Source organism: Schistocerca americana, chromosome 1, assembly GCF_021461395.2.
Source record: "Schistocerca americana isolate TAMUIC-IGC-003095 chromosome 1, iqSchAmer2.1, whole genome shotgun sequence".
Classification (NCBI taxonomy): domain Eukaryota; kingdom Metazoa; phylum Arthropoda; class Insecta; order Orthoptera; family Acrididae; genus Schistocerca; species Schistocerca americana.
In genome coordinates this window covers 473,068,574-473,080,709 of record NC_060119.1, presented here as the reverse complement: position 1 = coordinate 473,080,709, position 12,136 = coordinate 473,068,574, and the positions used below count along the sequence as shown (strand labels likewise).

The following is a 12,136-nucleotide window of genomic DNA, read 5'->3' as shown; positions in this document are numbered from 1 at the left end:
TCCTGAAATCCATTGCCCACGGTCTCAGGGCTGCCGAGGAGCACCACAGTCCTGAACCCATGGATAAACCACAAAAATATGCTCCATTATGCCACACACAAACAGACCTGGCCTGCAGGCTCATTGTTGAGACTAGATCCGACAGGCAGGGCCTGCACACTAGTGGGAAATGATCGGCTTCAGATTGGCAGGCCCGAAGCTGTTAGAGATACCCACAGAAATGGCCTGAGGTTTTGGCCCGTCATGGAAGTCCACTGGTGTGGCCAGCTATTTACGTGTCACAGACATCATGTTGATGAAATGAGACCGCAGTGATCAATCCATGCAACAGACAACTTGTGTAAATACTCTAAGAATCAATACTAGTGAGGATGACAGCAACTCACTGTAAAGATGATCACTGAGCTCCAAACAGGCACATAGAAAACACAATCACTCTCTCACAACCTAAATTTTTGGCCAGATTCTTTGTCAGAAAATGAGAGTATGTACACATTCACACAATCACTCAGACACAACTCATGCACACATGACTGCTGTCTCCAGCCACTGAGTCAATAGTTTCTGAGAATCAGATCCAAAACCACTCCTCACACCTCCCTAACTCTTGTTGGCAGCTGCTAGGCTAGCAGCAAGAAGTGGTGACAGCACCGACTGCAAGATGACGGGATTGGTAGAAAGGGAACAAGCAGTAAAACTGAATGAGTAGTGAAGTGGCTCACTTACTCAGCTGCGCCGAGCCAGCGACGATGCCTGATATCTCAGTAAACAAACCATTTTACCTACTGAGACAAAAATGAGGTTTTTCCAGTGTTTTCTTCAAATTTCCCTGACATGATTGAAATTCCCTGATTTCCAGAACTTGTGGCAACCCTGCAGCTATTTTTGCCACACACTGTATAAGTTATCTGGAGCAAATTGTGTGAAGATCAAGGAGCACTGTACAATAGGAAACAACCAAATGAGGCTGTACAGTTGCTAACACTCATATTCGTAAATATGAAGTCTGCTCTGTCTGGCCAACTTGATTTAAGTTTCCCTAGATCATTTCAGGTAAATGTCGGAATGGGTGCTTCATCAGATCACAGCCAAGCATCTGTCCTTTCCTTATAAAAACACATTTATATACTCTTTTTGTAAGTCTCTTTCTGAACTATTTATTTTAATTGTATTATAATACAGACCAATATTGTCAGATGAGTCCCATAAGTGTTTTGTACGAAATATCCTTTGTAGACTGACTGCATTTTTGTAGAAACAAACCAATGTCTGCTACCGGCTTTACCTGCAACTGAGCCTACATGATCGTTCCATTTTATATCCCTACAAATTGTTACACTCAGGAATTTGTTTAAACTGACTGATTCAAATCGCGACGTGCTGATATTGCACTCAGAGGACAGATGAACTACATTCTTTTGTTTTGTGGAGTGCATGACTTTACATTCCTGGACATTTAATGCAAGTTGCCAATCTCTGCACCACTTTGAAATCTTTTCAGGATCTCACTCCATTATAGATGATTGCATCACATAAAAAAAGTCTGAGGTTACTATTAATATTGCTTACATGTAATTAATACAAAATGCGAACAGCAAGGGATCCAACACATTTCCCTGGGGCATACCTGAGGTTACTTCTACATAAATCAACGATTCTCCAGCAAAAATAACACACTGCAATGCTCCTACTCAGAAATCCTTAATCCAGCTACAAATTTCACTTGATACCCCATAAATTCCAAATCCAATAATAAGGTTAGATGTGGTACTGAGTCAGGTGCTTTTTGAGAAACAAGAAATACTGCATCTACTTGACTACCTTGATCCATGGCTTTCAGAAAGTCATGTGAGAAAAGTAGGAGTTGAGTCTGCATTGTTGATGTTATCAGAATCCACGGTGGTTGGAGTGCAGAGGGACATTCCATTCAACAAATGGATGTCAAGCACATCGGGCGGCAATTTTGTGGCTCACTTCTGCTGCCTTCTTACAGACAGGGTGAACTGAGCTTATTTTTCCAACAAGCGGGCACAGTTTTTTGTCCGACGGCTCTACAGTATAATATAGTTAAATGAGGGTCAATTCAGCTGCACATTCTGTCTACAGTCTGACAGAGATTCCATTGGGCCACAGAGCTTTGTTTAATTTTACTGATTTCAGCTGCTTCTCAACACCACTGATAATACTACCAGTAAAGGTGCACTTACAGTGTTCGTGTCTTCTTAAGTAACATAACCCAGTATGCTGACCTTGATGGTGAGAGTTCATCAGAGACAAGGGTATTGTCAGGATTGCCCCAGGGAAGCGTGATAGGGCCACTATTATTTTCTATATACTTAAATGATCTAGCAGACAGGGTAAGCAACAGTCTGAGACTGCTTGCTGACGCTGTGGTGTATCGGACGGTGTCATCGCTGAGCGACTGTAGGACGACGTAGACAAAATTTATAGCTGGTATGATGAATGGGAGCTAGCACTAAATGTAGAATGATATAAGTTAATGCAGATGAGTAGGGAAAACAATCCATAGTGTTTCAATACAGTAACAGCAGTGTGCTGCTTGACTCTGTCTTGTTTATTAAATATCAAGGCATAACATTGTAAAGCAATATGAAATGGAATACCATCTAAGGACTGTAGCAGGGAAGGTGAATGATCAACTAGGGTTAGTTGGGAGAAATTTAGTATAGCATGGGCATCTGTAAAGGAGACCACATACAGGACATCAGTGCGACATATTGTTGAGTACTGTTTGCGTGTTTGGGATCTTCACCAGGTCAGATTAAAGAAAGACTCTGAAGAAATTCTGAGGTAGGCTAACAGATTTGTTACCAGTAAATTCAAACAACACACAAGTACTACAGAGATGCTTCGGGAACTAAACTGGGAGTCACTGAAGGTAAGGCGATGTTCTTTTTGAGGAGTGCTACTGAGAAAATTTAGAGGACCAGAATTTGAAGATGGCTGCAGGACAATTCTACTGCCAGCAACATGCATTTCGCAAAAGGAGCTAAGATTAAAGAGATTAAGGCTCTTATGGAGGCATACAGACAGTTGTTTCTCTCTCACTACGGGATGATGATGGCATTGAAACAGAGGATGACACGCGTAAAGCTGAAATACTAAACACCTTTTTCCAAAGCTGTTTCACAGAGAAAGACCGCACTGCAGTTCCTTCTCTAAATCCTCGCACAAACGAAAAAATGGCTGACATCGAAATAAGTGTCCAAGGAATAGAAAAGCAACTGGAATCACTCAATAGAGGAAAGTCCACTGGACCTGACGGGATACCAATTCGATTCTACACAGAGTACGTGAAAGAACTTGCCCCCCTTCTAACAGCCGTGTACCGCAAGTCTCTAGAGGAACGGAGGGTTCCAAATGATTGGAAGAGAGCACAGATAGTCCCAGTCTTCAAGAAGGGTCGTCGAGCAGATGCGCAAAACTATAGACCTATATCTCTGACGTCGATCTGTTGTAGAATTTTAGAACATGTTTTTTGCTCGAGTATCATGTCGTTTTTGGAAACCCAGAATCTACTATGTAGGAATCAACATGGATTCCGGAAATAGCGATCGTGTGAGCCCCAACTCGCTTTATTTGTTCATGAGACCCAGAAAATATTAGATACAGGCTCCAGGTAGATGCTATTTTTCTTGACTTCCGGAAGGCGTTCGATACAGTTCCGCACTGTCGCCTGATAAACAAAGTAAGAGCCTACGGAATATCAGACCAGCTGTGTGGCTGGATTGAAGAGTTTTTAGCAAACAGAACACAGCATGTTGTTATCAATGGAGAGACGTCTACAGACGTTAAAGTAACCTCTGGCGTGCCACAGGGGAGTGTCATGGGACCATTGCTTTTCACAATATATATAAATGACCTAGTAGATAGTGTCGGAAGTTCCATGCGGCTTTTCGCGGATGATGCTGTAGTATACAGAGAAGTTGCAGCATTAGAAAATTGTAGCGAAATGCAGGAAGATCTGCAGCAGATAGGCACTTGGTGCAGGGAGTGGCAACTGACCCTTAACATAGACAAATGTAATGTATTACGAATACATAGAAAGAAGGATCCTTTATTGTATGATAATATGATAGCGGAACAAACACTGGTAGCAGTTACTTCTGTAAAATATCTGGGAGTATGCGTGCGGAACGATTTGAAGTGGAATGATCATATAAAATTAATTGTTGGTAAGGCGGGTACCAGGTTGAGATTCATTGGGAGAGTGCTTAGAAAATGTAGTCCGTCAACAAAGGAGGTGGCTTACAAAACACTCGTTCGACCTATACTTGAGTATTGCTCACCAGTGTGGGATCCGTACCAGATCGGTCTGACGGAGGAGATAGAGAAGATCCAAAGAAGAGCGGCGCGTTTCGTCACAGGGTTATTTGGTAACCGTGATAGCGTTACGGAGATGTTTAATAAACTCAAGTGGCAGACTCTGCAAGAGAGGCGCTCTGCATCGCGGTGTAGCTTGCTCGCCAGGTTTCGAGAGGGTGCGTTTCTGGATGAGGTATCGAATATATTGCTTCCCCCTACTTATACCTCCTAAGGAGATCACGAATGTAAAATTAGAGAGATTAGAGCACGCACGGAGGCTTTCAGACAGTCATTCTTCCCGCGAACCATATGCGACTGGAACAGGAAAGGGAGGTAATGACAGTGGCACGTAAAGTGCCCTCCGCCACACACCGTTGGGTGGCTTGCGGAGTATAAATGTAGATGTAGATGAAGACTCCATTGGTGAGTGTGACAGAAAAGGAAATGACTAATAGTGGTAAAGGGTACTCTCCACCAATATTCATACAATGGCTTGCAGGGAACGTATGGAAATGGAGATGTTGTATTACATGCTGATATGGTTAACAACTCACAGGATAAACAATGGGAACAGAATATGATATGAAATCACACACACATGATTGCAGCCTCTGTCAGCTGAAGCCACAATGAGAGCAACAGCAGCAGTGCAAGATGGGAGTGGCAACTTGGTGGGGCAAGGAGGCAGGTGGGGTAGGGTGGGGGAGGAATAGCAGGGGCTCGGGGACAATGAAGTGCTGCTAGGGAGCGCACAAGGATGAGGTGGAGAGAGGATAGGGCAGCTGGGTGCAGTAGGGAGGTTAAACGGAGAGCAAGGGAGAGGTTAGGGGGTGGGGGTGTTGCAGAAAAGGAGAGAAGTAAAAAGACTGGGGGTGTTGGTAGAATGAGGGCTGTATAGCGCTAGAATGGGATCAGGAAAGGGGTTGGCTGGGTGAGAAAATGACTAACGAAGGTTGGTTTCCCCTTTTTCATCTGTTTCTTCCTTCTCATGATTTCCCCCACATATTTGGGTGTATTTTTTTCAGACGTAATTCTATCTTATTCATGTATTTTTCACATTTTTTCCACCACCATGGATCTTTTCTGCTTCCATCTGCATCAATACAGAAACATTTCCTTATCCATAACCAGAACCCAGTCCCACATACTGTTCCTGTGTTGTTGCTTGGCTCTTGAAATCCCCCCAAATGGCCTTACCATCAAATTACTCATCTCCGGCTGCCAACCCTCCTTCCACAATACCTCCAACTGTTCAGATTCACCCAATCCTTAGCCCTCCCCAGCAGAGTCCTGGAAACCACATCAACCAAGCCCAAACCTCCTTGTAATATCTTCTCTCCATCTGTGAAATGTCCACCGCCATTAGCTGAGTGGTCAGCGCGACAGAATGTCAATCCTAAGAGCCCGGGTTCGACTCCCGACTGGGTCAGAGATTTTCTCCGCTCAGGTACTGGGTGTTGAGGTGTCCTAATCATCACATTTCATCCCCATCGATGCGCAAGTTGCCGAAGTGGCGTCAAATCGAAAGACTTGCACCTGGCGAACGGTCTACCCAATAGGAGGCCCTAGTCACGCGGCATTTACATCCATGAAATTCTTCTGCTATGAAATCCCAAATTCCTGTAACCTATAACACACACTGAAACTCTTGTCCTAAAGGAATTAGAGCAACATGCACAACGCCACCTCAAAAAATTCTCTACCCTGCTCACTTCCTAATCCCACTTTGGAGTACCACAGTCTGCCACCACTACAACCTCGAAGCCTCCCCCACGTCCCCTCATAGCTGCCAATAGGCCTATTACATTTACCCCATCCTTCAAAACTCCCTCCCACCACTACACAGAATCCAGAACCTAAACAGACCCAAAACACAGTCATGAACCTCTCCTCCAGAAGCCTGATCCCTACAGAAATATGTCCTTTCCAAAGACCATCTATTGCCCCACTCCCACATTCAATCATGTACGACTTGTTAAAGACCTTTCTCTCCTTCTTCTGGTCCATACAGTAAAAACACTTTTTCGCCACCAACCCTAACAATCAAACTCAACCAAAGACCAATACTGAACCCTGCCAGACTCAGTTCATTCCTCCATCCAATCGTGATCCAACCCCACTGCCTCTGTTAACTTTCCACAACTTGTTAACCTTGAACCTTGCCTCAATATCATTCCCCAAATCCCTCAACATGCAAACTAACCGCACATCTGCAGACAGAACCACAGCCCATCATCTAAAAATTGATCCTGACCTTATGATCCTACCTGCATACAAAGGCTCCATCACCATTGTTTTGAACCACAAGGATTACCTGGCAGAAGGACTCTGCCAGCTGCCAGATACATCCACCTACAAACCTTGCCACAGTGACCGCATTAAAGAAATCCAGTGGGTTCCAGTCTCTCCTCAAATCCTTAGACCCATCCCAGAACCTTTCCCTGGAGCCCACCTCTCTGCTCACCCCTACCACTCCCCGCCCTTTTACCTTCTACATGCTTCCTGAAGTTCATAAACCCACCCATCCAGGATGCCCCATTGTGGCCAGTTACTGTGTCCCCATTGAGCGAATCTCTGCTCTCGTAGACAAACACCTTCAGCCTATTACCATAACCTACCCTCCTACATAAAAGATACCTATATAAAAGATACCAACCATTTCTTCCACAGTTCCTGTCCCTTTACCACATCATGCCCTGCTCGTTGCTATTGATGCCACCTCCCTCTACACTAACATTCCTAATGCCCAAGGCCTTACCGCTGTTGAACACTACCTTTCCCAACACCCGATGGATTCCAAACCAACAACTTCCTTCCAAGTTGCCATAAGTGACTATATCCTCACCCACAATTACTTCTCCTTTTAAGGCATTACCTAGAAACAAATCCAGGATATGGCTATGAGCACCCGCATGGCACCATCCTATGCCAACCTATTCATGAGCCATCTACAGGAAGCCTTCCTAAACACACAGGATCCTAAACCCATCACCTGTTTCACATTCACTGACGACATCTTTGTGATCTGGATTGAGGGTGAGGACACCCTATCCACATTCCTCCAGAACTCAACAGCTTCTCCCCCATTTGCTTCACCTGGTCCTACTCAAGCCAACAAACCACCTTCGTATATGTTGACGTCCATCTCAAAGATGGCTACATCAGTACCTCTGCCCATATAAAACCTACCAACCACTGGCAATACCTACCTGCAGTGATGAGTGGTTCCTCTTGAAATATACCAAGGGTCTCACTGGGGCCTTCACAGACCGTAATTATCCTCCCACCATTGTACAAAAACAAATCTCCTTTGCCTTATCTTTCCAGTCTACCACAATCTCCCAAAGTCTCACTGTCTGGCCACAAAGGAACATCCCCCTCGTAACTCAGTACCACTGAGGACTGGAGCAACTGAATTATATTCTCCGTTAGGGTTTCGACTACCTCTTGTCATGCCCAGAAATGAGAAATGTCCTATCCGCTATCCTTGTCACAGCGGTATTCCGCTGTGCACCGAACCTACACAATACACTCATCCATCCCTATACAACCCCTGCTCCCAACCCTTACCTCATGGCTCATATCCCTGTAATAGACCTAGATGCAAGACCTGTCTCATACATCCTCCCACCACCACCTGCTCCAGTCCAGTCACAAATATCACCAACCCCATCAAAGGCAGGGCTACTTGTGAACCAGTCATGTAATCTACAAGCTAAGCTGCAACCACTGTGCTGCATTCTATGTAGGCATGACAACCAATAAGCTGTCTGTCTGCATGAATGGCCACCAACAAACTATGGTCAAGAAACAAGTGGACTATCCTGTTGCTGAGCACACTGCCCAATACAACATCCTTCATTTCAATGACTTCTTCAGTCTGTGCCATATGGATCCTCCCACCAGCACCAGTTATTCTGAACTGCGCAGGTGAGAACTCCCCCTACAAGATATCCTATGTTTCCGTAACCCTCCTGGTCTCAACCTTCATTATCATTTTTCTCACCCATCCAGCCCCTTCCCTGTTCCCATTCCAGCTCTGCACAGCCCTCATTCCACCAACGCACCCAGTCTTTTTACATCTCTCCTTTTCCGCAACGCCCCTCTACCACCTCTCTCCCGCCGTCCATCTAACCTCTCGACTGCACCTAGCTGCTCTAAGCTCTCTCCACCTCGTACTTGTGCACTCCCCAGCACCACTTCACTGTACCCCATGCCTACCCTGCTCTCTCTCCACCTTCCCGCCCCAGCTGCCTGCTTATCCCCACCCAGTACCCACTCCTATCGTGTACTGCTGCTGTTGCTCCCACTATGACTTCAGCTGCCAGAGGCTGCAGTCATGTGTGTGTGAGTTGCATTTGCATGTCTATATGTGTGTGTCTCTCGTCTATTTTTGACAAAAGCCTTGTTGGCCAAAAGCTAATATTGTGACAGTCTTTTTGTTGTGCCTATCTGTGACTCAACATATCCACTATATGGTGAGTAGCAACTTCCCTTTTCATAATATTGCTACATTCCATCTTGGATTTTCCATTGTTTGATCATTGTGAGGTTATTATAGCCCTAAGATCTATATCACTCATCACGGCAATGGTGCAAGAGTAAAACTTGTATGATTCTCATGAATTTTTCATTTTAAAAGAACATTTGAAAATTAAGTTCAATATAACTCTTTTTACTTTACTACCCTCAGTTTCATATCCTGTCATCCATCAGCACCTGGATACTGACTCTGGTGCCACTAAAAGCATTAACATAAGAATCTCTGTGTTTCCTGAGAGATCTTGCAACAATATTTTGCTACGTTAGTCACTGAAGGCTTCACACACTGACATTTTGACAGCCACATGCATTTCATTCAACATGTCTCTAGCTCTATGCTTCATTTTAGAAACACAACTCATGAACGTACTACATTCTATGGATAACACTTGAACTAAAGTGGACATGTATTATGCTTCTGTATGTAGTTTGCATCCTCTCGGAGAATGCCTTCAGAACAGAGATTGGCACCTCATCCAGGCACGCCATGTTGTTATTTTTTAATGTTTGTATTGTCTTCTTAGGATACATCATCATTATTCTGGTAACGTAATTTATTTTGGGCGCTACACCTGTCTTAGGAAAATTTTGCTGCTGGTTCTCTGCAATAACTGAAAAGTAGTCACTTACATAATTCTCTATTTTCTGTGGATTTTCTACTATTATACAGTTATCTCTGATTTGTGTGTTATTGTTCTTGTGTCTGTTATGATACACACCAATTTATTATCCCTCAATCATTACACGGCTTTTGTAAAGAACAGAGGTATTTAAGTTTCCCAGAGAGCTTTCTAACATACGCAGTTTTTAAATCTTTTTCTCATGCTGTAGTCACCTCTTTCAGAAATGTCTCCTGAAAAATTAGTTTGAACACTGCAAAATTTAAGACTTTTCTGACCACCCATTATCTGTATACACTTCATTTTGTGTTTGGGTTAGTAATATTCTTGAAAAAGATTCTGTAAGATTTACAGAAGAATGATTGACAGGCCTGCAGTTTTGTGGGAGTTTGCAAGCCTGTTTCTAGTCTTATTATGTGGCCTTAAAGGTAGTAGATCTTTTATAAAGGCACTTTAATTTCTACTGCTGACATGCTCTAGATTGATGCTGAATTTTTGGTTGCCATTGTAGCATTATTTATCATGTTCCACTGATATTTTATTTAAACAAACTGCCTTCCATGTGTTCTATATAAATACCTTGCAAAAAGTGTTTGATGTTGGTATTAGTCATCACGTATAGTCTGTGTTTGATATAGCAAAAAGCTTCTAAATCCATATCTATTTAATTCCATAATTTTGCTTCAAAACACCTACACACATTAAGGTTGTTGTCAATTTAACCTCATCCAAAATAAACAAAAAATGCTTAAAAAACATGCAGGTTTAAAAAAAAAATAGAGGAAACAATAAAACCTGACTATATTTAAATATGAAAATTTAACTAACACACAAAAATGTTACATAGTTAGCCTTACACAAATTAATACGAGCCATCATAGAATTTATTTTATTAATATTGTGTTTCAACTTCGATTGCAATATAAGAAACACAACTAAATAACGTTTGCAGTTCTAGAAAAACAAAACAACATGATGTAGAATCATAATGACTGTCAAGCGTGATATACTACTTTTCGGAAGAATGTCTAAACTCATAGATCTTCACAAATTTCTCAGATCGTTTGTCTCCTAAATTATTTCTTAATTTTCATAAAACAAGCCTGTAGGTGAAAAAGGTTATCTCACTGGATGAAGTGCTGTCATGGGAAGAAAAGACGTGCCAACATAGTTGGTAGTTGTAACACTGGGTCAAAGTTTCTAATAAATTAGACATAGGAATTTAAACTGGACTATTTAATCGTCAATAGAAAACAATTTAAAAAAACATAACCGATAAAAATCAAAATCTACCCACTGGGTTCGTGTTTTTTAATACCAAGTTTTTCTCAATCCCGATACAAATATTGCTACTTTATTTCAAGCATCTTTATAATGTTGTTACACTATGCCGTGTGCAATATAATGCTGCTACATATATATCTAGAAACTACTTACTAACTAAAATTGTAGCAGTATTTCTCTATGTTCCCTGGAATAACTTAATAGCTGTCAATCCCGTGTGTCATCGTCACGTCAATTTAACTTCAAAAATAGGTTTTTCTATTCATTTCACTGGTCATCTGCTCCGTGCACTTCTTAAGTCATAAAATATGGTACATTCGGTAATTTGATAGTTTACTACCTTAAATAATCGGCTCACAATAAACATCCAAAATCAAAATCTTATGGTAGTTACACGAAAAGGCAGAAACTGTATCAGAAACTATGAAAAACAATTTCAATAACATGACGTGCACGAACCTAATTTAGCTATAAGTGTGGAGATGACGGAACTGTCGCTCATGTTGGATAATTTTGGAATTAGATATCACATAATGTCAACAAAAACACAGCATCCCTCAAACACTACAAATAACTTGTCGTCTAATCCACAAATGACAACAAAACGGTAAACAACCCAACAACACATGAAATTAATTTCAAATCAAATGTACTGCGTATCAGAGATGTACGTTGTTCGGTCAAAGATGGAATGAAACTTGTAATTTATTTTTCCTCGTAAAATTTCTCAGTGATAATGATTTATAAGTTTATTTACAAAAAACGAGGACTGAAATAAAAATGTAATCGCGTCAGTGATGGGGGTTATTTAGATCTTGATAGATGAATTTCATAACAACACCAAAAGTCAACGATGTAAGTAAAATTATCTCATCAACGCCGTCTGTCATTAAGTCGATTATGTTCGTTCGTCTTTGGCGGCAATTCAAACGTTCGTTCCTTCGTGATCATAAATACTTACCAAAAACATAACATTTATGTGTATGAAAAATACATAATTAATCATCTCAAGCTAACCTACTAAGTTTGCGCCACAATGAATGAATTATTTGATAAAAATAACGTGGAAAAAAGTTTATTTGTACCAGGAATACAGATTGGACAGGAAGCTGAAGAAACTGGAAACATTTCATCCAGCTGTGCTTCCAGCCCAATGTCACCAGAAACACTTGGAGAGCTGTCTCCAAGATATTGGGCTACCGACAATGAATTTCCTCATACGATACATCAAAGTGAACAGAGAATTTATTTGCGCACTGTGCAAGAAATACGTATCTTTTTTGCTGAATACCAAACCTGAGAAATAATTGTTAAACATTGATTTCTATTTCATATGGGCTCATAGACCTTTTGTAGAACAGTGT

General features: G+C 41.9%; 1 protein-coding gene across 1 annotated transcript in view; it reads right to left on the bottom strand.

The window, feature by feature from the left end:
• LOC124603708 (rotatin) overlaps positions 1–11,406 on the bottom strand; it is a 417,493-nt gene extending 406,087 nt beyond the window's left edge. Inside the window, exon 1 of the mRNA XM_047136418.1 lies at positions 11,232–11,406. Within this exon, the coding sequence (XP_046992374.1) occupies positions 11,232–11,274 (43 nt within the window). The 5' untranslated portion in view covers positions 11,275–11,406. The remainder of the gene's footprint in view (positions 1–11,231) is intronic.
• Between the last annotated feature and the right edge of the window lie 730 nt (positions 11,407–12,136).